Consider the following 27,385-nt stretch of genomic DNA (forward strand, 5'->3'; position numbering starts at 1 on the left):
GTCTCAAAAAAAAAAAAAGAAAAAAAAAGAAAATGGGGGCATTTTACAATGGAAGTATGTTTAAGGTGGGTCTTAAAAGAAGAACATGTGTTTATGAGAACGTGGGAAGGGAAGAAGGAAGGATTAGCATTCCTGGTTGAGTAAATGGCCTGAGCAAAGGCATGGAGATGTGGAATTACATGATGTATTTGGCCAACAGCAGAATGTTGGGATGAGGACCTAATTAGTACTGACTTTCAAGTCTTCTGCTTGCATTGGTCCCAATCCTGACTCTGTCACCTACAAGCCAGGTGCTCTTGGATGACTCGGCCTTTCTGTCCTGTTTCCCCATCTGTAAAGTGGAGATGATGACAGTGGTACCTATCTGTTGAGTGTTAAATGAGAAAATGGTCTTAGAGCACTTGGCCCACTGGCACATAGTAGCTGCTCAGTAAGTATTATCTTAGTATAAAATTCTCTCAAATGATGAAAGTATGCCATGGGTTTTAGGAACTAACTGTATACAGTACGTTGAGAGCTGTTTGATTTTATAGTTTGAAAGCCAGATTATTTTTCATATGCAAAGCATTGTAGGAAACTTCATCTTTGTTTTGAGACAAACTGATGAATTATGCTAAAAAGAATTGCGGTTCCTCCAAAGCTGAAATAAGATAGAACAATTAAAGAGAAATAGTGGTCAAAAGAACTTTTTTTTTTTTTTTTGAGGCAGAGTCTTGCTCCGTCATCCAGGCTGGACTGCAGTGGCATGATATCTGCTCACTGCAACCTCCGTCTCCCAAGTTCAAGTGATTCTCCTGCTTCAGCCTCCCAAATAGCTGGGACTATAGGCATGCACCACCACACTGGGCTAATTTTTGTATTTTTTAGTAGAGATGGGGTTTTACCATGTTGGCCAGGCTGGTCTCAAACTCCTGAACTCTGGTGATCCACCTGCCTCAGCCTCCCAAAGTGCTGGGATTACAGGCATGAGCCACCATGCCCAGCCAAGAATGATTTTATTATCATTAATAATAATGCTTTTCCCACCTTCTGTAGGGATCTCCCCTGTTCTTTTAAAACTTACTTTCTTTTATTTTTTGCATTTTCATCCTTCAGAGCTGGGTTCATATGTCACGTCTTTAGGAAAACCATCCTTGGCCTTCCCATTTCTGCAGGTAAACAGAAAGTTAGGTCAGGTCATCCTGTACGACATATTATCCGCTCACCTGTGCTTTTCCTCCATTATGCTTATCACTGTTATTTAACAAGTAAATATGTAAGTAGCTTTTCCCCCTGTAAGCGCATCACCTCCATGAGGTCCTGTCTGTCTCGTTTACTCAAAAAGTTTGAGATTTTGGAGCACTTTGGATTTCAGATTAGGAATGTTCAACCTGTATATGGAGCCCCTGGCTACCACAAACTATAATGGCTAATGGAAATAGCCAGGGCCATGGTGTGGGAGAGAAAAATTATTTTGCATTTCCTCTTCCTGGAGAGTCAAGAATGGCTTGTGAAGGAGAAAAATGGTTTTCACACATTTACCAGGTCTTGGTGATTTATGTTTGAGTTCATATTTACTAGTTTAGTTAACAGAACATCCTTTGAAGAATGTTTGATTTGATTGTTTTCTCCAACCCTGAGGCCTCTTTGATGAATGCAGACAAAGTAGGTTATTTTAGTTGGAACAGTTCACAGCGGGGCAGATGGCATCAAGCTTGTTGCCCACGCTCGCATCTGTCCACACATGATCCATCCATCTTAAGGAGTGTCAGGGCCTGGGTTGGATGGCAGCTGCTCATGGAACCCACAGAAAAAGGGCAGGGCAAGTCTCTTCCTGACGATCTCTCGGACCCTTATAATAGTTAAATTATAACCTGCAGTTTGCTTCCTCCTGTCAGTATTTTCTGGTCATCTTTTACATGTGGTCCACTGTGCCAAGCATTATATGGGCAACAGGAATGCACTTAAAGAGACTACAGGCTGGGCTGGGCATGGTGGCTCACGCCTGTAATCCCAGCACCTTGGGAGGCCGAGTTGGGTGGATCATTTGAGGTCAAGAGTTCAAGACCAGCCTGGCCAACATGATGAAACCTTGTCTCTACTAAAAATACAAAAATTAGCTGGCGGTAGTGGTGCGCACCTGTAATCCCAGCTACTTGGGAGACTGAGGCAGGAGAATCGCTTGAGCCTGTTAGGCAGAGGTTGCAGTGAGCCAAGATTGCACCACTGCACTCCAGCGTGGGCAACAGAGTGAGACCGTGTCTCAAAACAAAACAAGAAAAGGAGACTACAGGCCATTCAGGGAGAGCATGTCTGTCTACATTTATTACACTAGGCAGCACACGATAAAGGTCATGCAGTATGGACATAAAATGTGCTTGGGAATTTTAGAGAAGAGAGAATTAACCTTTGACTTGAAAGAAGAAAACAAAAAGGTGGCATTGAAGAGCCTGGAAGGTCAGGGAATTTCTTGTTATACTGAAGTAAGGTGTGTGGCATTGTAGGTTGAGGCCTAGAGGCTGAGAAAACAGTACATCTGGAAGGAATGAGGAGACCAAGTTAAGGTGATAGTTGAGGGCCTAATTTTTGAGAGGTCTGAACTCCTGGCAAAATAGTTTTATTCAGTACGTATTATTAGGTAGGTGGTTTATCTTTATTTTGCAGATGGAGAAACTGAGGCTCAGGCCGTGCTCAGGAGCATCCAGCTAATAAGTGGCCTTATCTGGATTTAACCACTGTGCCTCTCTATATTAAGTTAGTTCTTCTGTATCATAACGCAGAGTTGTATTTCTAATCCCAAGTGCACGTGGTTGCTGGAGGTCAATTATTATGGACTGAGCATTAGATAAACTAATTTAGGAAACAAAGAACCAAAATTAATATAAGGAATAAGTAATCCTTTCTGCTTAGGGAAATCTAAGCCTACTATTCACAGAGACAATACGCAACCTCAAATGAGCTACTGCGTGGATGAGAGAAAGGTATGTCATCCAGTAGTATCTCAGAGGTGGGAGTTAGGTAACACATGGGCTGAGCGTGCTTGGCTCAGTGAGAGAGCCCTTGACAGTTCAGAGAAAAGAGGGAGGGAGAGTGCAGGAGCCTTCTGATGGTACTACTGAAGCTAAGAAGTAATTTATATGTCCCAAGTAGATTGTTCACATTAAGTGTTGATATTCAGAATGAACTTAAAAGGTATTCTGCATAAACCAGGTGGCAAAATCAAAGTTAGATTAAGCCGTCATTGGTAGCAATTAAGCATTAATGTATAAGGTATTTAATTGTTCCTGGAGATTCATATTTCTTTACATCTTGCTCTATGTACATATCAAAATAGTGGCCCATAAGTCCTCAAACTTAGCTGTTGGAATAACAAGTTCTATTACAAAAACACAGGCTAGTAATAGATAGTGGTAAATCTCTATCAGTGACTTGCCTGTGGATGACTTGGCCATTGAGACCACAAGGCTTTGCCAAAGGCACCCCATCACTTGGTGACAGCACATCTTCATTGCAGACAAAGTTTTCAGGAAGAAGATATGTCTGGATGTTGCATTTTATGTGGTAGTTTCCATGATATTGATATTGTCAATCCAAACCTAAACTCATACAGAGATAGAAAATGTTGAAGATGGGTAAAGATATTTTGCAATGGGGTTTGTATACCTTGAGAGAGAGTGATGATTTTTATAGCCAGAACCCTGCTTTACTAATACATATTCAAGAGATGGGAGTCTTCAACCCCCTGGAACATCTTGTCTTAAGAACTTATGATTTTTGGCCGGGCACGGTGGCTCATGCCTGTAATCCCAGCACTTTGGGAGGCCAAGACCGTGGATCACTTGAGGCTAGGAGTTTGAGACCAGCCTGGCCAACATGACAAAACCCTGTCTCTACTAAAAATACAAAAATTAGTCGGGCGTGGTGGCATGCGCCTGTAGTCCCAGCTACTCGGGAGGCTAACAAGGCACGAGAATTGTTTGAACCTGGGAGGTGGAGGTTGCAGTGAGCCGTGACTGCACCACTGCACTCCAGCCTGGGCGACAGAGTGTGACCCTGTCTCAAAAAAAAAAAAAGAAAGAAGAAATAATGGTTTTTCTATTCTTTGATCTTCCTGGGCTAGGACAGCTGTCAGTCTGAGTTACCTGAGTTACCTAGGAGGGTAGTTACCTAGGAGGGTAGTTGGATTGATGGATTGAAGATCTAGGAGTGAATTGAATTACCTTTGAGGTCTTGTTTAGCCTTAGGAGTTTATGACTGACGAGTGGTAAAGATTTCTGTTGGCACTGACCTAATGCATTATTGAAAAAAAAGCAAAACGCTGATTTTGAAGGTGGGTTGGGTTATCACTTCTTGACTGTCACCTATGATTCATGTATTGACTCGTTTTCCATATCACCAATGCCAACGATACAAAAGGTTGCATTTACTCTTGTAGGTCCTAGTTAAGTCTGAATTCCTTTTATCATGTATTGAGGGTGTTTGGTGAGATTGTCCTGTATCCAGTTGAAAATCTAGGCAATCTGTATTTTAAATCTTAATGACTTTCGCTATAAAAATTCAGAATGCTCGTTTGAAAAACTTCCAACCATACAGAAATGTAGGACTCTTTCAAAGTAAAAAGCCCTGAGATAAAAGTCTCCAATAATATGCTGTATCTCCCCACCCCACCCCCAAATCTGCTGTTGTTAACAGTATGGACATCTTGATTTTTTTCTTTTATATATCCATTTTAAAATATTCATTATTCTTATATGCTCTCTGCCTCTCTATTCTACTTTCCTTTCTCCTTCCCTCTCCATTTATCTGTATTCTCCTATATATATGTAGTTCTCTTTCCCCTTTAGCAATAAATGGAATTATGTCTTCTACAGTGTTTTTCATAAGCCTTTTTTGGCTTCTCTGTAAATCTTGGTGTCAATCAATACCCTCTTTGTAATGGCTGTTTGGTATTCTGTTTCTTCTTTTTTTTTTTTTTTTTTTTTTTGGAAGTGCTACAAATTATTTCTTCAAATGGCTCCTGCCTATTTTTTTCCTCCAAACTCCTGTTGAAAAATATATGAACTCTTTGCAAGTTTTTGCTCTGGCAGACAATAAATAACCTGCATCTTAATTCTGAGCATTTTGAAGCTTTCTGACAGTTGCCCAATTGGTATTTTAGCATTTTAGAATGTGTAACTCTATTGTTCAGACAGAGGCATATTCAAAGCCTCAGTACACACAACAGATGCCAGTGGGGCTCCTCAGGTGGACATGCCGGTGGGAAGTTACTGCCCCTGAATTATCTACGGGAGCTCGAAGAGGCCCCAGAGCACGGTATGGAGCTTTTTAAAGCCTTGAGAAGAAGAACCCTTGCAAGTGGACTGACTGGGGAGTTTCAAGCCTGAAGTCTGACTCATTTCATGGAGAAGCTAATTAGAGAGGACCCTTCCTGCCCGCCTCATGGTGCAGTGCAGAACAGCATCCCTGATTGGTTCCCCATAGAGTGTGTGTCACCCCTCAGCTAGGTGCTGTGCCTTATACATACAGGGAACTGGTGTGGCCCCCCCTTAGAACAGCAGGAGTATTAGAGTCCATGCAGTGTGTGGCCCTGTCCCTACTCCCATCTCCACCTTGTCCTACTCTGGTTAAATAGGAAGGGAGTACATTGTTGTGCCATCTTTCTGTTTTATACATTTCTAGGACTGAACATTTTACAGCGAACTTGTATTGCCTTTGTATGTTCAAGAAAAATTATTTTTAGAAATTTAAGCCTGGGCAACATAGTGAGACCCCCGTCTGTACAAAATATGAATAAAAAAAAAACTAAAAATAAAAAATTAGCAGGCATAATGGCACACATCCGTAGTCCCAGCCACTTGGCAGGCTGAAGTGGGAGGGTTGGTCGAGGCAGGAGTGAGCTATGACGGTACCACTGCAATCCAGCCTGGGCAGCAGAGCAAGGCCCTGTCTCAAAAAATAATAATAAAAATAGGCCAGGCACGGTGGCTCACGCCTGTAATCCTGGCACTTTGGGAGGCAGAGGCAGGCAGATCACCTGAGGTCAGGGGTTCGAGACCTGCCTGGCCAACATGGTGAAATGTCATCTCTACTAAAAAAATACAAAAATTAGCCAGGTATGCCGGGTCTGACCTGCAGACCCGGACCCAGTGATGGATGAAAGACTGACACAGATATTTTGCCTGTCAGCATGGCTAAGGGGCTCTGGTGCCTGAGTCTGCAGCATTGGCTTTGATAAGCTGGCAAAGTTCGCATTTATTTAGTACAGATTAAATGACAAAGGTCTTGAGTAAACACCACTAGAAGGTAATTAACATTGCTGACCTCCTGAGTAGAGAGCAGTCATACACCCACAGATGATCAAAGGTCAGTCTTAGGACCACATGAGTAAACAAGCTATTTAGATAAACTCCCCCACATTCACTATTTGCTCTTTTCCTATCAACTCAAGGTAAATAGGATTAGGCTGCCTTCAGCCATAACCCTTTCCTAAAGCTTTTGTAAAACCTTCCTGCCTTCCAAGAAAGCTTGCGTTTTTCCTGTAATTTTCTCTTACAATTTCTGCCACCACCCTAACCGAGCTCCTACAGGGGCATGGTAGCAGATGCCTATAATCCCAGCTACTCGAGAGGGTGAGGCAGGAGAATTGCTTGAACCCAGGAGGCAGAGGTTACAGTGAGCTGAAATCGCACCACTGCACTTCAACCTGGGTGACAGAGCAAGACTCTGCCTCAAAAAAAAAAAAAAATAATAATAATAATAATAATAATAATAGGCCGGGCACAGTGGCTCATGGCTGTAATCCCAGCACTTTTGGAGGCAGAGGCAGGCAGATCACCTGAGTTCAAGAGTTCGAGATCAGCCTGACCAACATGGAGAAACCCCGTCTCTACTAAAAATACAAAAAATTAGCCGGGCATGGTGGCTCATGCCTATAATCCCAGCTACTTGGGAGGCTGAGGCAGGAGAATCACTTGAACCCAGGAGGTGGAGGTTGCAGTGAGCCGAGATCATGCCATTGCACTCCAGCCTGGGCAACAAGAGCAAAGTCTCAATAATAATAAATTTCAATTAAAATTCCAAGACAGTAGCCTATCAGTAAGTGAAAGATTTGGTGTCCACCTCATCCGCCACTCCAATATTACACCTAATAGTTTGGCATTTATCTTGCCTGACCTTTCTATGCATCTACGTAAGTTTATGTACTTTTTTTCCTTTGCAAAGATAGGCTCACACGTATACAGCTGTGTGACTTTCTGTCATTTTTTTTTCCTTTTTTTCCCCCGCCACCCTCTCCCCCTATTTTTTGTATGTAATATGTCATAGATGTCTTTATACCTCAAATATACCTCAAAACATATAGATCTGCCTTACGCTGTTTATTAGCTATATTACTTGCTTGGTGCAACAGTGCAGTAATTTCTTTTTTCTTTTTTTTTTTTACATTTTGGAACTTAAGGCTGTTTTCACTTTTTCTTCAAATGATCTTAGAGTTGATATAAAGATATCTTCATCCAACAGGAACGGTTGACCCAATCATTTATAGTAGCTAGGCAGCATGAGTAATCAAAACATACAGTTTACCTAGCATCTTCAAGTAAGCCCTTATTTTCAGCTTCTGTCGCATCTCACCCTTTCCCGCAGCTATTTGCTTGTGACATATATTTTGGAGTCCATCTGTGGGGTTTTAATGGTTTTGTGTTCTGAGTGTTTGATTTCTTCCTGTCCTTGCAGAAGTTTCCTGAATATCATGTTCTTTCAGTGGTCCACAGACCTTTTGAAACTACTCAGGTTGAGAACAGGAGAGCCTGAAACTTCAGATGGAAAATGTCAAATGTGATATTTTGCCAGTGAGCATCCCTGGCTTTTACTCATCATATATACAAAACGATGAGGTAGTCAGTCCCCATATTTTTAGCAAGGACCCCAACAATTCTTACAATAGAGCACTCCAGGAGTACTACAGTACTCTTACAAATATGGGGGCAGTGGCTATGTTTATGCAGTTTCTCTTACTACGAATACGGGGACGGTGGCTGTGTTGCTGGAGTTTCTCTTACTATGAATATGGGGATGGTGGCTGTGTTTGCTCTCCGCCCAGCAGAGAGCAGTGCCGTGAGATGCGTCAATTGCTGTGTGGAAAGAACGATAGAATGCTGCTTGAAAAAGTGAAGTCCCTGCCCCAAGAAAAAGGGCTCTCAAATACAGTGAACTGTGGTGTTGGGTCAGCAAGGCCTGAGTGGGGTTTTTCTGGTTTGGTTTTGCCTTTAAGATGGGATATGCTATGATCGTTCTGAGACATTGGAAATATAAGCAAAAAAAAAAAAAAAAAGGGATATGGAAAAGAAACATGGATGTCCCAGCTGGGAACAGTGGCTCACGCCTGTAATCCCAGCACTTTGGGAGGCCAAGACAGCCGGATCACCTGAGGCCAGGAGTTAAGACCAGCTTGCCCAACATGGTGAAACCCCGTCTCTACTAAAAATACAAAAATTAGCCTGGCACGGTGGCATGTGTCTGTAGTCTCAGCTACTCGGGAGGCTGAGGCAGGAGAATCGCTTGAACCCGGGAGGCAGAGGCTGCAGTGAGCTGAGATCACATCACCGCATTCCAGCCTGGGTGACAGAGCAAGAGTTCGTCTCAAAAAAAAAAAATGAATGTCCCATGAACCGCAGAGGACATGGATGGAGGAAGCCTAGTCCATATACTTGCTGCTTTTCCCCTTCCTCTAGTGGAACCAGGCCAATATATATTTTTTCCTTTTCTAAAAAAATTTTTGTAGATACTTGGTAAGTATATATATTTACAAGGTACATGAGATGTTTTGATTCAGGCAGGCAGTGTATAATAATTACATCCTAGAGAATGGGGTATCCATCCCCTCAAGCATTTATCCTTTGTGCTACAAACAATTCGGTTATATTCTTTCAGTTATTTTTAAATGTACAATTAAATTATTGACTAGAGTCACTGTGTTGTGCTATGAAATACTAAGTCTTATTCATTCTTTCTAACTATTTTTGTTTTGTACGCAGTAACGATTCCCACTCCCCACCATGCCCCACCATTACCCTTCCCAGCCTCTGGTAACTATCCTTCTACTCTCTGTCTCCACGGGTTCAATTGTTTTTATTTTTAGCTCCCACAGATAAGTGAGAACATGCAAAGTTTGCCTTCCTGTGCCTGGCTTAATTCACTTAACATAATGCCCTCCAGTTTCACCCATGTTGTTGCAAATGACAGAATCTCCTTTTTTATGGCTGCATAGTACTCCATTGTGTATATGTACCACATTTTCTTTATCCATTTGTCTGTTGATGGACACTTAGATTGCTTCCAAATCTTGGCTATTGTGAACAGTGCTGCAACAAACAGGAATGCAGATATCTCTTTGATATACTGATTTCCTTTCTTTTGGGTGTATATCCAGTGGTGGGATTGCTGGATCATATGGTAGCTCTATTTTTAGCTTTTTCAGAAACCTCCAAATTGTTCTCCGTAGTAGTTGTACTAATTTAACATTTGCACCAGCAGTGTGTGAGGGTTCCCCCTTTCTCCACATTCTCACCAGCATTTGTTGTTGCCTGTCTTTTGGATAAAAGCCATTTTAACTGGGGTACGATGATATCTCATTATAGTTTTCATTTGCATTTCTCTGATCAATGATGTTGAGCACCTTTTCGTATGCTTGTTTGCCATTTGTAATTTTTTTTTGAGAAACATCTATTGAAATCTTTTGCCCATTTTTAAAATCTGATTATTAGATTTTTTTTCCTATAGAGTTGTTTGAGCTCCTTATGTTCTGGTTATTAATCCTTTATCAGATGGGTAGTTTGCAAATATTTTCTTCCATTCTGTGGGTTCTCTTTTCACTTTGTTGATTGTTTCCTTTGCTGTGCAGAAGCTTTTTAAGTTGATCTGATCCCATTTGTCCATTTTTGCTTTGGTTGCCTGTGCTTGTGGGGTATTACTCAAAAAGGGGACAATATTCTTTACTACAGGGAATCTGAGTTCTCCTTTTTCTGTAGGTCTTAAAAAAAAATCCATTATATCTTAAATGAGCTTCCATGGCTCTTAATAGCTACAAAACAAAGTGTTACATGAAGTTGACATGATTATTCTGAACTTTAAACTATAAGGATAAACTGCTGTCACATGGGGTAGGATTTGATTTCTAATTACTAAGATAAGATGGAGAAGTCTCCAGACAATATTTTCTATATGGGGCAAGTCTTCTGAGGATAGAACTAAAAATCTGCTTTGGAACCCCGCATGCCCCAACCTTTAAATAACTGTTTATTTTAGCTCCGTCCTTTAGAGTGGAAACTGGGCGGGGCGGGTGAGAGGAGCCAAGTTCTGGGGACAAAGCTGCTCTCTTTTTAATGAGGCATAATAATAGGCACATTCTCTGGGCCAGTCAGTAACAAACACATAAATAGAAAAAAAATGGTCTTTCAAGTTGCTCTGAGCAGAATTTGCATTCCCACTGAGAACCTTGTTTCGTGATATACTTACTTCACTGTGGGACTGCCGGAGGACTAAGGAAATGAACTGCTTAAAGATAGGGCCTAGGAGATCCTGTGGGTTCCATAAGTAGGGCCATGTCTTTTTTTCTTTCTTTCTTTCTTTTTTTGAGACAGAGCATTGCTGTGTTACCCAGGCTCGGCTCACTGCAACCTCTGACCAATGGGTTCAAGTGATTCTCCTGCCTCAGCCTCCCGAGTAGCTGGAACTACAGGCATGTGCCACCATGCCCAGCTAATTTTTGTATTTTTAGTAGAGACAGGGTTTCACCATGTTGGCCAGCCTGGTCTCGAACTCCTGACCTCAGGTGATCGACCCACTGGCGTCCCAAAGTGCTGAGATTACAGGCGTGAGCCACCGCGCCCGGTCGGGCCATGTCTTACTAGTGGTCACAAGATGGAAGACCCTGCAGGCTCTGACCCTTTCTGGAAGGTTTCTCAATCAGAACCGACATCAGGTGGCTTTTCCTCAAGCCCCATATTTAATGTCTCTCCCCAAAACAATTGAGATAAGTGGATTCATAGACCAAAATACGTAACAGGCTTAGAAAATAAGTGTTGGCCCAACGCGGTGGCTCACGCCTGTAATCCCAGCACTTTACAAGGCCGAGTCAGGCAGATCGCTTGAGCTCAGGAGTTTGAGACCAGCTTGGGCAACATGGTGAAACCCCATCTCTACAAAAAATACAAAAATTAGCCTGGGATGATGGCGCACTCCTGTAGTCCCAGCTACTGGGGAGGCTGAGGTAGGAGGATGGCTGGAGCCCAGGAGGCAGAGGCTGCAGTGAGTCGAGATCACGCCGTTGCACTTCAGCCTGGGCGACAGAGCAAGACCCTGTCTGGAGAAAGAAAAAAAAAAAACAGAAAAGAAAAAAAAATAGTTGTTAATTAGTATGATTATGTTGGTCTCATTGCCATAGTTTATGTTGTCAACGCTTTCTCTCACTTTTTTTTCATCTGTTTGTCCGCCTGCCCATGACAGTACCCTGTTCACAATTGGTGCTTAATAAATGTGGAAGGGGTTTGAGTTTGGGGTTCAGGAGACAGCCAGGCAAAGAAGCTTCCAGAGCAGAGCTAACTTGACTCGGAAAGCTTGACAAGGAGTGTCTTTCTGTGACATGTTTTCTTTTTTTTTTTTTTCCCCTCTCCTTTGAAGAAGGAAGAGATGGCAAAACTCCACCATCCATCTTCAGACACATACTCTTCTCATTAAACATAGGCCTTTCTTCCCAGGAAAGTGAGCATTTGCTGTTGCATTTGCCCCTCTGGTGTGCTGGCTGGCGTTCCTGTTTTAATTCAGGATGCTGTTCACCCCTACAGTGTTCTCTTTGCATCACTGGAAGTTGTTTTGGAGTGGAAGTCCATTTGGACCATGAAAACATTTGATCTTGTCGGGTAGTTTACAATTTCATTTGTCAGGTCAATGTTTTGATTGTTTTGACCTTGAGGCTTTTTCTCACAGTCAATACCTTGGCAGTTTTAGAAAGAACTTTCTCTCCCTCTCAGTCTTCCCCTCCAACTCCCATCCTTCCTGCTCTCCCTCATCCCTTCCACCCCATCTCTATCCTGTTGTGCACACACATTCTCTCTCCACTCCTTTTCTTCCTCTCTTACTCCCTTTGAAGTCTTCTTGTTTTACAGATTTTTTCATAGCTCTTTAAATATCTTCATTTCCCAAACGATTCTATGGAGCTGATGTTAATCAGAAGTCTTTAAGCTGTGTGTGTGTGTGTGTGTGTGTGTGTGTGTGTGTGTGTGTGTGTGTGTGTGTGTGTGTGTGTGCGCGCGCGCGCCTGTGTGTGTGCTGTGTTCCTTCAGACATTTTGATGTCTATTTAACAAAAATGGTGTGCACTAGAATAGATTCAAACAGACCCAGGTTTCAGCTGCAGCTCCACCACCAACACTGGAACTTCCTACATACACAGGACACTGTTGCAGGATGAACTGCTTCTCTTTCCTTCCCTTATTTCTCGTCTATGAAGTACACCCGTTGACAGCATCTTCCTCGCATTGGTAGACATAAGAATTCAACGAACCAATCCAAGTTGAGCTTTAGCCCAGGCAACTGTCATTTCTAGACTTTTTACAAAAATTTGCAACCTGCTTTTTTCACTTAATAATGTAAAGACAATTTAACAGAGGTTCTCTGAGCTGAAGCAGTGCCCTGTCAAGCAAATATTCCTCCAGCTCCATCATGGTTTGCAGAAACCCTCTGCTAGGACCTGCCCTCGGCATGGCCTGGCTTCCACCTAACTCTCAGGACTGGCCTTCAGGCCACATGAAGAAGAAAGCCAACTAAATTTCCCAGAGTTCTAATACACTGACTTTTATCTTCTGTCTTGCAGCTGATGCTTTTTTCAAAGCCGCTATAAGCCTCGTTCCGGAAGTTCCAAAGATGATTAATATCGACGGGAAGATGCGGCCGTCGGAATCGTTCCTTCTGGAATTCCTCTGCAATTTCTTTTCTACTTTATTAATAGTTCCGGTACGCTTCCTCAGCAGAACCGCAGGACATGTCTTCCTTTGACCTGCCTTATAATATTATATGTGTTCTTAGGCCTAAAACTGCAGGAACATTCTATCTGGTATCTTTGTGTTGGTTTTCCAGTTAGGTATTTGAATTGCTTAATGAATTTTCTATTCTTGCTGGGTGGGGATCATACTATAATAGTAGAGGTGAGGTACTATGTTAGCTCAGGCTGCTATTACAAAGTGCCATAGACTGGAGTCTTAAACAACATTTATTTCTCAGAGTTCTAAAAGCTGGAAGTCTGAGATCAGGGTGCCAGCCTGGTTGAGTTCTAGTGAGGACCCACTTCCAGGTTGCAGACAACCATCTTCTCTTTCTGTCTCTTTTTTTTTTTTTTTTTTTTTTTTTGAGATGGAGTTTCACTATTGTTGCCCAGGCTGGAGTGCAATGGCATGATCTTGGCTCACTTCAACCTCCGCCCCCCAGGTTCAAGTGATTCTCCTGCCTCAGCCTCCTGAGTAGCTGGGATTACAGGTGCCCGCCACCATGCCTGGCTAATTTTTGTATTTTTAGTAGAGATGGAGTTTCACCATGTTGTTCAGGCTGGTCTTGAACTCCTGACCTCAGGTGATCCACCTGCCTTGGCCTCCCAGAGTGCTGGGATTACAGGTGTGAGCCACCATGCCAGGCCTTTTTGTGTGTTTGTTTAGGAGTCTCACTCTGTCACCCAGGCTGGAGTGCAGTGGTGCAGTTATAGCTCACTGTAGCCTTGAACTCCTAGGCTCAAGTGATTCTCCCACCTCAGCCTCCTGAGCAGCTGGGACTACAGGCCCATCTTCCCATTATGTCCTCATGTGACAGAAAGAAACAGCAAGGGCAAGCTCTCTGGCCTTTTGAGCAATTGGTCCTCTGGGACCTAACTACCTCCCAAGGGCCCCACCTCCAAATCCCATCACATTGGGATTAGGGTCTCCGTGTATGAATTTGCAGGGGGATACAAATATTTAGTCCACTGCACTCTCTATACTGCCAAGGCAGAGGTATCGCTCAGTGGGGAAGGGCACAGGCCTCGGAGCCAAGATGTCTGGCATGGAATCCTGGCCCATCCTTCTTCCAGCTCTGCATTCTTGGGCAATAATATAACATCCCTGGGCTGCAGTTTCCTTGTCTATAAAATGAGGATAAGAACTGTCACTTCTGGGTTGCCATGAATATTAAGTTAGTGAGTACTCACAAGGTCAGAACCGTGCCTCTGCACATAGTAAACTTTCTAGAAAGCACTAAGAAAGTGGCGACAAAGTTCTTTTGATGGCAAATAACAGAAACTAAAGATAGCAGAAATTAAGAGGGGCATTGTTGGAAGGATGCTGGGTTTTTCGTGGAATGGAAGAGATGTACAGCCAGGCTTGAGTTGGAAAGAATGAGGCCACTCCCGGGACCCAGCAGGAGGAATTCCTGGACCCTCCTTAGCAAGGGTCCTTATAACGTGGAGTCCACCTAATCCCTGGGGGTCTGGCAGAGTGACCTGAATTTGGATGAGGAAAATGACAGCTTTATTTTAACAAACCTCTGAGTGAAATTTACCTTTCACTCAATGAGGAATTACAGGAAAAAGCCCCAGGAGTAGTAGCAGTAGCTGGGACTTTGTCACCAAAAGAAATCAACAGATATGTTCACATCGCATTTCAGATGTGAAAGATATTTCAGAAGATTGTTTATGTTCTTCTTCCTTTAAAAGCACAGCAGTTATAAAGCCCATTGCTAGAGCTGTTAATGCATTCACAAAGAAGCAATAGATTACAGTATCACAAAAGCATTGAAAAAATATTTTGCCAGCTGTATTTTAGTGTAATTGGTTTGCTTTGTAGTCTTATGTGTTTTATTTGCTGCATTAAAAATAATATTCCAAGGGCCGGGCACCGTGGCTCATGCCTGTATCCCAGCACTTTGGGAGGCGGAGGCAGGCAGATCACCTGAGGTCAGGAGTTTGAGACCAGCCTAGCCAACATGGCAAAACCCCGTATCTACTAAAAGTATAAAAATTAGCTGGGCGTGGTGGTGGGCACCTGCAATCACAGCTACTTGGGAAGCTGAGGCAGGAGAATCACTTGAACCCAGGAGGCGGAGGTTGCAGTGAGCCGTGATGGCGCCACCGCACTCCAGCCTGGACAACAGAGCAAGACTCCATCTCAAAAAAAAAAAAAAAAAATGTATTCCAAGGGCCAGACACGATGGCTCACTCCAGTAATCCCAACACTTTGGGAGACTGAAGCGGGTGGGTCACCTGAGGTCAGGTGTTCGAGACCAGCCTGGCCAACATGGTAAAACCCCGTCTCTACTAAAAATACAAAAATTAGCCAGGAGTGGTGGCAGGCACCTGTAATCTCAGCTACTGGGGAGGCTGTGGCAGGAGAATTGCTTGAACCTGGGAGGTAGAGGTTGTAGTGAGCCAAGATTGTGCCACTGCACTCCAGTCTGGGCAACAGAGCAAGACTTCATCTCAAAAAAAAAAAAAAAAAATAGTATTCCATGGAGTGTATAGGCTTCACCTGGCTGCCGCAGGGTCCATGGCACAGAACAGATTAAGCACCACTGGTAGAGCTTAATGTGCATGGGAATCTCAGACCCTTGTTAAAATGTAGATTCCCGGGGCACCTCCCAGAGTCTCACTCAGTAGGTTGAAATAGGCTCACAAATCAGCATTTTTAAAATCATCTATTTGTTTTATTTTGAGACGGGGTCTTGCTGTATGCCTAGGCTGAGCTCCTGGGCTAAAATGATCCTCCTGCCTCAGCCTCCCAAGTATCTGGGCCAACAGGCATGTGCCAGCCACCACGCCTGGCTAATTTTTTTTAAATGTTTTATAGAGGTGCATTCTCACTACATTTCCCAGGCTGGTCTTGAACTCCTGGCCTCAAGCAATCCTCCTCCCTCACCCTCCCCAGTACCTGGGATTACAGGTGGGATCAACCATGTTTGGCAAATGGGCATTTTTAAAAGCCCCCTCAGTGATTCAGAGGTAAGTGGTCCTAGGACCATATTTGAGAAACATCACCCTGAACTTGAGCCATTAAAGTGCCTGAGCTCCAGTGGATCCAGGTTCCTTTTTGGGGTGATGATATGTTCTAAAATTGACTGTATTGATGATCGCATGACTGTGAATATCCTGACAATCACTGAATTGTACATTTTAGCAGGTATACTGTTTGGCATGTGAATTATATCTCAGTAAAGCTGAGAAAACAGAAAGTGACTCAGCTTCTGACTCTCCCTGTTCAGATTCCAAGTCCTCAGAGAGAGGGGAGCGAGGTCAGGAGGCCGGGCTCAAGGACTGCGGACATGTCTTCAGGATGGGGGGCCTCTTGTTGTCCTGCAGGGAGGATAGGCGGCACCCCAAGATGGGGCAACGTGCACTGGCATTTTCTAGAGCCCTTTCACTTGACACTTGATGTCACTGTTTTCCGATCTCCATATTAGTACTTTGTAAGTTTCTCTCTTTGGGTAAGCTAGTTATTTATCAAGTGAGAAGGCAAAAGAAAAAAATCAGGGTTTTGAATTTAGCAGTTGGTAAAAGTCATTGTTTATTGATTAATCGAGACGCACTCGGCATCTGCAGGTTAAAAATCACTGGAGGCTTTTTGAAAAGCCTTCTCAGATTCAGAAGCTTCTGTTCAGTCCTGACCTGAAGACTTCATAGCGCTGAGACCTTGGGAAAGTTTTATAAGTCCTCAGAGCTTCAGTTGTCACCTTTCTAAGGTGTCATCACAGTGCCCACCTCAAATGACTCCTGTGAGGGTTAAATGAAATGATTGCTGGGAAAGTACTTTGTAAACCCGAAACTCTGTCCCCTGGAATTACAGATTGATGTCTGGAGAGCATATCCAGCCGGTAGACATGTAGACACTTGCTGGCCATGTCCTGATGGAGAACATTTGGAATGAGTTTCCTACATTTAAAAATTGTTAGATCACAGAAAATCCCAGATTTGCATCTCCCCTTGAAAAATCAGGTCCTATCACGTGGGGCCCACATCCTGTGACCTGGCCAGTTGGCTGCAGCTGGGTACCAGCTGCCCTATGCAGGCGGCGTATGCCTTTCTCTCCAGTTTTCCTGGGTACCTCTGGACCCATTAACCCCATTTCTGTTGTCCACTTGGCCCTTTAGGCATTTGTGGAAAGCGCTCCTGCTCTCAACAGACTTAAGTTATTATTCCTTGAACAGATTTGAGTTATTTTTCCTTGTAGCATTGCATGTGTTTTAGCTGGGGTTTAGTAATGATATGAGACAAAGAATAGCTGCAGTTCATGACACCTCACTAGGTGCCCCATGCCTTGCTAACGCCACTCATTAATACTCACTTCCTGGGAGTCCTCCCCGCAAGCCCCCCAAGGTAGGAATCATTGCACCTTTTTCACTCATGAAATCTGAGCCGGAGGGCCCTTGCAATGTGCCTGAGGTCACAAAGCTTATAAGTAGCAGAGCTGGGATTCAAACCCAGGGCTGCGCTACTCCAGTGCCTGTCCTGCGTGACCTAAGCCAGAAACGTTTGCAGCATGCCTTATTTGCTCAAGTTCATTGAGCACTAGCAACCCTATATCCTTCCTTGTGGGACGCAGCATTAGTAACTACTCACAGATACTACAGGATGTTTATCCTGAATAGCCAGGGCTAAGAGCTGAATAAGCTCCCAGGTGATGGGATACACTACACCTGAGCCGTGCCCACTATGAGTAGATCTAGCGTGAACAAGACTCCCACATTTCACTTCTTCACACATCTCACTTCTACCTGGTTCAATTTTTTTCTTTTCTTTTTTTTTTTTTTTTTGGAGAATCTTCCTCTGTCACCCAGGCTGGAATGCAGTGTGCGATCTCGGCTCACTGCAACCTCTGCCTCCTGGGTTAAAGTAATTCTCGTGCCTCTGCCTCCTGGGTTAAAGCAATTCTTGTGCCTCAGCCTCCCAAGTAGCTGGGACTACAGGCGCCCACCACCACACCTGGCTAATTTTTTTTGTCTTTTAGTAGAGACAGGGTTTCATCATGTTGGCCAGGCTAGTCTCAAACTCCTGAGCTCAAGTGATCTGCCTGCCTCGGCCTCCCAAAGTGCTGGGATTTGTGCTGGGATTACAGATGTGAGCCTCTGCGTGCTGCCTCCTCGGTTCAAATTATTTGTTACCTTTCAGGTCACAGCTTTTATTTTGGTTTTATTGTATTGGGGTGAGAACACTTAAGGTGAGATCTACCCTCTTAACCAGTTTTTATGTGTACAATACATTACTGTTGGCTTAGGAACTGTGCTGTGTAGCAGATCTGTAGAGCTTATTCATAATTGAAACTGTCCATTGGTTAGTAATTCTTCATTTCCCTACCCCCACCCCCTGCAACCACCACTCCACTCTCTGGTTCTACGAATCTGACTATTTTAGATACTTTCTTTATATGTGGACTCATGCAATATTTGTCTTCTGCAACTGGCTTATTTCACATAGCTTAATGCTTTTGAGGGTCGTCCATGTTGTTGCATATGGCAGAATTTCCTTCTTTTTTAAGGCTGAATAATATTCCATCATGCATATGTATCACGTTTTCTTTTTTCTTTTCTTTTCTTTTTTTTTTTTTTTTTTTGAGACAGGCTCTCACTCTGTTATCCAGGCTGGAGTGCAGTGGCATGATCACACTCACGGCATCAACCTTGACCTCCTGGGCTCAAATATTGTCCCAACTCGGCCTCTTTGAATAGTTGGGACCACATGGGCAAGCCACCAGGCCCATCTAATTTTTGATTTTTGTGGCGACAAGGTCTATTTTTCCCAGGCTGGTCTTGAACTCCAAGGCTCAAGTGCTCCTCTAGCCTTGACTTCCCAAAGTGCTGGTGTTACAGGTGTGAGTCACTGCACCCAGTCTTTTTTTGTTTGTTTGTTTTTTTTTGAGTCTTGCTCTGTTGCCCATTCTGGAATGCAGTGGTACAATCATAGCTCACTGCAGCGTGAGCCATTGCACCCAGCTACCTCATTTTTCGTTAGCAATTTATCTGTCAATGGACATATAGATTGTTTCCACATCTGAGCTCTTGTGAATAATGCTGCAATGAGCATGGGAGTGTAGCTATCTCCTCAAGATCCTGATTTCAATTTGTTTGGATATGTACCCAGAAGTAGCATTGCTGGGTCATGTGGTAGCTCTATTTTTAATTTTTTTAGGAAATTCCATACTGTTTTTCTTTTTTTTTTTTGAGACGGGTCACCCAGGCCGGAGTGCAGTGTTGCAATCTCGGCTCACTGTAACCTCCGCCTCTCTGGTTCAAGTGATTTTCCTGCCTCAGCCTCCTGAGTAACTGGAATTACAGGCATGTGCCACCACGCCCAGCTAATTTTTGTTTTTTTAGTAGAGACAATGTTTCACCATGTTGGCCAGGCTGGTCTCAAACTCCTGATCTTAGGTGCTCAGCCCCCCTCCACCTCCCAAAGTGCTGAGATTACAGGCGTGAACCACTGCACCCGGCCCCCATACTGTTTTTCATAGTGACTGCACTATTTTGCTTTCCTACCCACAGTATGCAAGGTTTTCTTAAAGGATGGATTTGAAAGTTTGATTCATTTTATTTGTTTAGAAAAGATAGGAACCACCGGGCACAGCTGCTCATACCTGTAATCCCAGCACTTTAGGAGGCCAAGGCGGGTGGATCACCTGAGGTCAGGAGTTGGAGACCAGCCTGGCAGATGTAGCAAAACCCCATTTCTACTAAAAATACAAAAATCAGCTGCGCATGGTGGCATGCGCCCATAATCCCAGCTACTCAGGAGGCTGAGGCAGGAGAATCATTTGAACCCAGGAGACGGAGGTTGTAGTGAGCCAAGATTATGCCATTGCACTCCAGCCTGAGTGACAAGAGCAAAACTCCGACTCAAAAAACACACACACAAAAAGAAAAGATAGAAACCATTTGATACCAGATCAAGTCCCTGGTCCAATTTATTGATGCTTACAAATGCGGGAGTAAACAGTCCCCAGGGTGGCCCTCTCTCCCCTGCAGACAGAGAACTTTTTGGAGCTTGTCGAAATGTTCTGCTTTAGCATCAGTAGTCGTCAGCCTAGTGAGGGACTAGTTTGTGGAATAATCTTCCCTATATAATCAAAATGGCTCATTTCATGTAACAATGTGGTAAGACAAAGTAGACTTGACTGAACAAGTTCAGTGTCACAGTTTTGAGGCCTAGTTTTGATTCAGTTGCAATTTGCAGGAAATGGAAATGCTACTACCATGAGTTTTGTAGCACTAACAATCTCGGATCCAGCAGGGAGATGTCTTTTCTCCTTCTTATCCTGGAGAAAAGGTCCAGCCATAAACACAGCAAGATGTCCAGGTCTGTGTTTCATCATTCAGCCTATTCCACAAACATTTGTCGATCCAGGAATTAAGGAGTGAGCAAGAGAAGCATACCCCAACTCAGGAGGACAGACTTCATGTTAAACAAATAAGCACACATTTAACTACAATTACACAAAGCGCCATAAAGAACTACAGAAACCAACTACAGTTGGCACTTGTCCACCAAGAGGCTGATGACTACTGATTAGTGCTGGAAAACTGATGGTATTAGTAATAACACTTCCAGCTTGTCAGGAGGCTGAGGCAGAAGGATTGCTTGAGGCCAGGAGTTCGAGACCAGCCTGGGCAACATAGCAAGACCTCATCTCAAAAGAAAAAGTTTTCTTTTTTTCTTTTTTTTTTTGAGATGGAATCATGCTCTGTCACCCAGGCTAGAATGCAGCGGTGTGATCTTGGTTCACTGCAACCTCCGCCTGCCAGGTTCAAGCGATTCTCTTGCCTCCGCCTCCCAAGCAGCTGGGATTATAGGCACCTGCCACCGTGCCTGGCTAATTTTATTTATTTATTTATTTATTTGTATTTTTAGTAGAGATGGGGTTTCACCATGTTGGCCAGGCTGGTCTTGAACTCCTGACCTCAAGTAATCCACCCACCTCGGCCTCCCAAGGTGCTGAGATTACAGGCTTGAGCCACCACACCCAGCCCATCAGTACAATTTAAAAAAAAAAAAAGTTACAACCACTGAAGCATGGATGTCACTTGGGAAACTTTGTCCATGTACAGAAGGTCAGAAATAGTCTCCCAGCTCTTCAGTTATAAGCAAAAGCTCACGGAAATGGCTCACTACAAACCTTTACGTCTCCACTGGCCCTTGTACCACCTTTTTGACAGTGTGTTGCATGGTCTGTCACAAGACTTACGCATTTGTGTTGAAATGAAGTTGCTGGAACATTCAGATTGTTGTCTATGCTCAAGGCAGATCCTTAAATAAAATATATTTTTGGACAGCCACATAGCAGAACCAAATAGCCTAGTTAAAAACAGCTGTTAGCAAAAGAAGGCGGGGGAAGTTCCCAGCTGAAACCAGCTCTGAGTGGAAAGCAGATCATGGCGTGGGCAATTTTGATGTGTGTAGTTTGTGGATGTCAGACTTTTGAGCATCTTGCATTCTCATTCTTGCCAGTATCATAAGAGCAATTCTTTTTTTCTTTTTGTAAGACGGTCTCACTCTATCACCCAGGCTGGGGTGCAGTGGTGCCATCATAGCTTTCTGTAGCTGAGACCACAGGCGCACACCACCACACGTGGCTAATTTTTTTTTTTTTTTTTTTTGTAGAGTTTGTTATGTTGCCCAGGTTAAGAACAATTATTTATTTATTTATTTATTTATTTTTTGGAGACAGAGTCTCGCACTGTCACCCAGGAGTGCAGTAGTGTGATCTCTGCTCGCTCATCCTCCACCTCCTGGGTTCAAGCGATTCTCCTGCCTCAGCCTCCCGAGTAGCTGGGATTACAGGCGCACACCACCACACCCGGCTAATTTTTGTATTTTTAGTAGAGACGGGGTTTCGCCATGTTGGCCAGGCTGGTCTCAAACTCCTGACCTCAAGGGATCCGCCCATCTCAGCCTTCTGAAGTGCTGGGATTACAGGCGTGAGCTACCGCTTTCTAGCCCAGGCTAAAAGCAATTCTTACAGATATTAACAGCTTGTACATAACATCCCACGCCCCTCCACAATTGTCCTCACCCACTTGAAAGTATGACTGCGATATGTACACACATTCACGTTGGATATAATGGCAATGCTGTTCTCATACTCCATACTTGTATTCTAAGTAGCTGACTGCATATATGCCTCCCCCAGTTCACAAGTTCTATAAAGTCAGAGACGCTTGGTTTATCTGCAGAGAGGCAGTGCGCATATGGTACCAGTAGTTAGAAATGTCCACTCTGGAGCCAAACTCCTGGGGCTTGAACCTTGGGTCCCCTACGTACCAACTGTGTGACCTTGGGCCACTTAACCTCTCAGTGGCTCATTTCCCATCTGCGAAATGGGGCTTCATCGTAGTATCACCCTGGAACATAGAAAAGCTGTGGTAGCTGCTATTAATATTAGCTGTTGTTGTTTTCGTAGCCACTTTAGTGCCTGACACATAGAAGGTACCCAAAAACTGCAATCCATTCAACATTATTCACCCAATGCATGTCAGTGCCCAGCACTGTCCCAGGAGCCAGAGACAGGGCTGGATTGAATGTCATCAGGGACACTATCCATGTTGAGTTCCTGGAGGCACCATTAACAGAATACAGTGTGCAGCCAGCAGACCTGGCGGTGTATTGGCAAATGCAATAGATGAAGTGCCTGTCCTCCTGGAGGTTATAGGCTAGCATGAAACAGAGAGAACCAGGAAAACCACGAGATATTGTTGGCCAGGTCATTGAAGGAATACATAAGATCACTTCAGATAATGAGAAGTGCTCTGTAAAAAAGAAGACAGAGGCTGGGTGTGGTGGCTCACACCTTTAATCCCAGCACTTCAGGAGGCCAAGGCAGGTGGATCACTTGAGCCCGGGACCTCGAGACCAGCCTGGGCAACATGGCAATACCTCATCTCTACAAATTGGGAGATATACCTAATGCTAGATGACGAGTTAGTGGGTGCAGTGCACCAGCATGGCACATGTATACATATGTAACTAACCTGCACATTGCGCACATGTACTCTAAAACCTAAAGTATAATAATAATAAATAAAAAATAAAAAATAAATAAATAAATAAATACATAATAGAAATTCACCAAGCGTGGTGGTATGTACCTGTAGTCCCAGCACCTCGGGAGGCTGAGGTGGAAGATCGCTTGAGCTCAGAAAGTCAAGGCTGCAGCAAGCCATGATCATGCCACTGTACTGTAGCCAGAGTGACAGAGTGAGACCCTGTCTCAGAACCTGCCCCCCTCAAAAAAACAGGATGATTTGTGGTGAAGAGAGAGTAAGAAGGCTGCAGATGGAACATCAGGGAAGGCCTCATTAAGGAGCTAATGTGTAAGCTCCTTACACATTAACTGCAGGCTACCAAGGAGCCAGTCTGGCCAAGCCCTGGGGCACAGACTCTAGTCAGAGAGAACGTACCTGGCTGGAGGCCAGCACCTGGACGTGTGTGCCGGCCCCTGGTGCCACTCTGTGCCCTTTGTCCTACTGTGTGTGGGGGAGACTGGCCTCTGGGGACTGCCTCACCTATCCTTCCTCTAGCTCCCAATTTGTTCAACCAGTAGGAGTCAGCAGCATGGTGCGGGGTAGGAGGAAAGTGAGGCTGGGGTATTACTCCCCCATGCCCCCTGGGCCATGTTTTGGCAATGGCTTTGTTCCTGCACCCAAGACTACATCTTGGGCTAGATGGCCTCCTGCTGCTGCAGGTTCCAATCATGCTGTTCCCCCTGCCGCTGCAGGTTCCAATCGTGCTGTTCCCCCTGCCGCTGCGGGTTCCAATCGTGCTGTTCCCCCTGCCGCTGCGGGTTCCAATCATGCTGTTCCCCCTGCCGCTGCGGGTTCCAGTCATGCTGTTCCCCCTGCCGCTGCGGGTTCCAATCGTGCTGTTCTCCCTGCCTTAATGTGGCTGGGGTAAGGGAAGGGGACCCGCATGGGGCGGGCCAGCAAGGCCATGGAGGGGGCTGGCCATGCAGAGCTTCTGCACTGAGTGAGAAGTCTGGAGAGCTTTCAGCAGGGCATCCCCAGACTCACATACACCTTTTTGGAATGGAATTGAAGCTGCTTACTTTTTTACACCCCAAAACTTTTTATAGATTCAGTTTAGCATCTGAGAAACACTGTTTGCTATAAACTCTGTGACTGTCTCTCAGGTTTTGCCTCTCCCAAGAGAGCATCCTCTATTTGGCTGTTACTGTTGTTGAGCATCCCAAAGAGTGAGGCTCTATTTAAAGTCTGCCTCGAGTGGTGGCAGAGATCATCCGGGGGCTCACCCAGCGTAGGTGGCTTCTGCCATTCCATCTGCTACAATACCCACAATCTTGCTTTTGTGATTGGAACAGGGCTTCCTTTTTTTTTACTGCCACCACCCACAGAAAAACAAGAGTGTAATTTTGGAAACAGGCCATTAAGCTGACAGGTAACTTTGCCTTCTCCTTGTTGGGATCCAAAAAGGGATTCTCAAAGCTCGTTTGCCCAGACAGGAGATAGTGATTCGTGGGAATCACGTTTTGTCATTTTCCTCTGTATTGTTTAACCAGGCTTGTGAGTGGGCCTTGCCTTTGTTCAGTAACTGACAACGTTAATTTCTCTACAGCTGCTGAGGGAGGATCTGGGTTTCTGTGTTTTCTTTTTCCCTCCCCGCTTCATCTTTGGGATTATTTATCCTTTTTTTGGTTCTCTGCTAGGATCATCCTGAACATGGGGTCCTGTTTCTTGTTCGAGAGCTTCTCAACGTGATCCAGGACTACACCTGGGAGGACAACAGCGATGAGAAAATCCGCATCTACACCTGCGTCCTGCATCTCCTCTCTGCCATGAGCCAGGAGACGTACCTTTACCACATAGACAAAGGTAGCAGAGCCTCCGCCACCAAACCGTGCTCCGCGCGGATTTCATGAAAGGCGGACAGAATGCTTTCATTTTCTCTTTTATTTTTTCCTCTCTTGTATTTTAGCTCCCATGAACTTCTAGTCCAGGGTCTCACTGTATTTACCTGATCTAAGACTTACCTGGGGCAACTCTTAAGAGTACAGATTCTTGGGCCGGGCGCAGTGGCCCACGCCTGTAATCCCAGCACTTTGGGAGGCCAAGGCGGGTGGATCACCTGAGGTCAAGAGTTCGAGACCAGCCTGGCCAACAGAGCCAAACCCTGTCTCTACTAAAAATACAAAAATTAGCCAGGCCTGATGGTGCACCCCTGTAATCCGAGCTACTCGGGAGACTGAGGCAGGAGAATCGCTTGAACCTGGGAGGCAGAGGTTTCAGTGAGCCAAGATCGCACCACTGCACTCCAGCCTGGGCAACAAGAGTGAAAACGCCATCCCAAAAAAGAAAAAAAAGTACAGATTCCTCAGCCCCATCCTGCCCTTGATTGATTGATTGATTGATTGATTGATTGATTGAGACAAGGTCTCACTCTGTTCCCCCAGGCTGGAATGCAGTGATGTGATCTCGGCCCACTGCAGCCTTTACAGCCCAGGCTGAAGCAGTCCTCCCACCTCAGCTTCCCAAGTAGCTGGGAATACAGGCATGTGCCACTGCACCCGGATAATTTTTAAAAACTTTTTTTGAAGACAGGGTTTCACCATGTTACTCACGCTGGTCTCAAACTCCTGGGCTCAAGCAATCTACCCGTCTCAGCCTCCCAAAGTGTTGGGATTATAACCATGAGCCACCACACCTGGCCTTCCCTTCTTAATTTGCATCTTTAACAAGCACCTGAGATCATGTTGAATATCAGACCAGACTGGAGAAACACTGTTTAAAAAAAATAATTATAATAATTTCAACTTCTATTTTAGATTTAGGAGGTATACGTGCAGGTTTGTGACAGGGGTATATTGTGCAATGCTGAGGTTTGGGGTGCAAATGAGATAGTACCCAATAGGTAGTTTTTCAGCCCTTGTCCCCTCCCCTTCCTCCTCCCTCTAGGGGTCTCCAGTGTCTGCTGTTTCCATCTTTATGCCCATGGGTACCCAATGCCTGGGGCGCACTTACCAGTGAGAACACGGCGGTAGTTAGTTTTCTGTTTCTGCACTAGTTCACTTAGGATAATGGCCTCCAGTTGCACGCATGTTGCCACAAAGGCCATGATTTTGTTCTTTTTTAGGGCTGCATAGTATTCCATTGTGTGTATGTACCACATTTTCTTCATCCAATCCAGTGTTGATGAGCATCTAAGTTGATGCTATGTTTTTGCTATTGTGAATAGTGCTGCAATGAACATACGTGTGCATGTGTCCTTTCAGTAGACCGATTTATTTTCCTTTGGGTATATACCCAGTAATGGGATTGCTGGGTCAAATGGTAGTTCTGTTTTCAATTCTTTGAGAAATCTCCAAAACTGCTTTCCACAGTGGTTGAACTAATTTGCATTTCCACTGACAGAGTGTTAAGTGTTCTCTTTTCAGAGGAACCCTCTTTTGGATCAGTGTGCTACACAATAAACTGGAACAATGGCTAAATATACACATGCATGAGCTTCGTGCCAGGCCTGTTCCTTACCACAGTCTCAGGCAGGACCCTGGTGTGAGTGTTTGCAACCTGCTCCTCAGATGATGCCAAGGCTCAGCGGCCCTTGTCTGGGTGCTCTGGAGGAAGGAGGTGGCCTTGATCACCTGCTACCAGACATTTTGAACTTGCTAGTACAAGTGGGGAGCAGCCTCCTCGTGTCCTGGACTTACCACAGGACATGCCAGTTCCAGGCCTTTTCTCACTGAGCCCAAGTATCCTCCTGCCTGGCAGACCCTCAGTTCTAATTTTTGGATTCCAAAAATTGGTCTTAATGTCAAAAGTGCTTTGGCCAGTAATTGTATACTTTACAGTTTAAAAAACCATCTCTACACTTGCAAGTTGCAGTGAACACATTAGCAGTGCTTAAGGGATGGCCTGCCTTCTGTCAGACCTCTCAGGCTTTCTCTAGCTGGGTCTGGGGACTGAGGATAAAGATGTAACTCAGGGAGGCTGGTTCATAGCAAGAATGATGGTGCCTACCCTGATCTGAGCACTTACTGAGTGCCAAGGACTACATCAGGCTCTACAGGCCCTTTTCCCTTAATCCTTACAGCTTTACTATGAGGACAGGCATTCATGTCCCCATTTTATGTACAAGCAAGAGGAGATCCAGAAAGACAATGTGATTTACTCCAGGGCTTCTGGTAGTTAGTGATGGAAGTGAAACTCACACCCAGAGTAGTGGGACGTGCATTACACTGCTTTGTTGATTACAAAATAACAGTGTTGGCTGAGCACAGGGGCTCGTGCCTATAATCCCAGCACTTTGGGAGGCAGACACAGGCAGATCACCTGAGGTCAGGAGTTCGAGGCTAGCCTGACCAACATGGGGAAACCTCATGTCTACGAAAAATACAAAAATA

General features: G+C 44.5%; 1 protein-coding gene across 4 annotated transcripts in view; it reads left to right on the forward strand.

The window, feature by feature from the left end:
• Nucleotides 1–27,385, forward strand: part of VPS35L (VPS35 endosomal protein sorting factor like) — a 145,062-nt gene that overhangs the window by 100,446 nt on the left and 17,231 nt on the right. For all 4 annotated transcript variants that reach the window (XM_054454196.2, XM_063655225.1, XM_063655226.1 and 1 more), the window contains 2 exons: nucleotides 12,847–12,986; nucleotides 24,695–24,860. In XM_054454196.2, coding sequence (XP_054310171.1) covers nucleotides 12,847–12,986; nucleotides 24,695–24,860 — 306 coding nt within the window. The remainder of the gene's footprint in view (nucleotides 1–12,846; nucleotides 12,987–24,694; nucleotides 24,861–27,385) is intronic.

The sequence above is a fragment of the Pongo pygmaeus genome, chromosome 18, assembly GCF_028885625.2.
Source record: "Pongo pygmaeus isolate AG05252 chromosome 18, NHGRI_mPonPyg2-v2.0_pri, whole genome shotgun sequence".
In the NCBI taxonomy this organism is placed as follows: domain Eukaryota; kingdom Metazoa; phylum Chordata; class Mammalia; order Primates; family Hominidae; genus Pongo; species Pongo pygmaeus.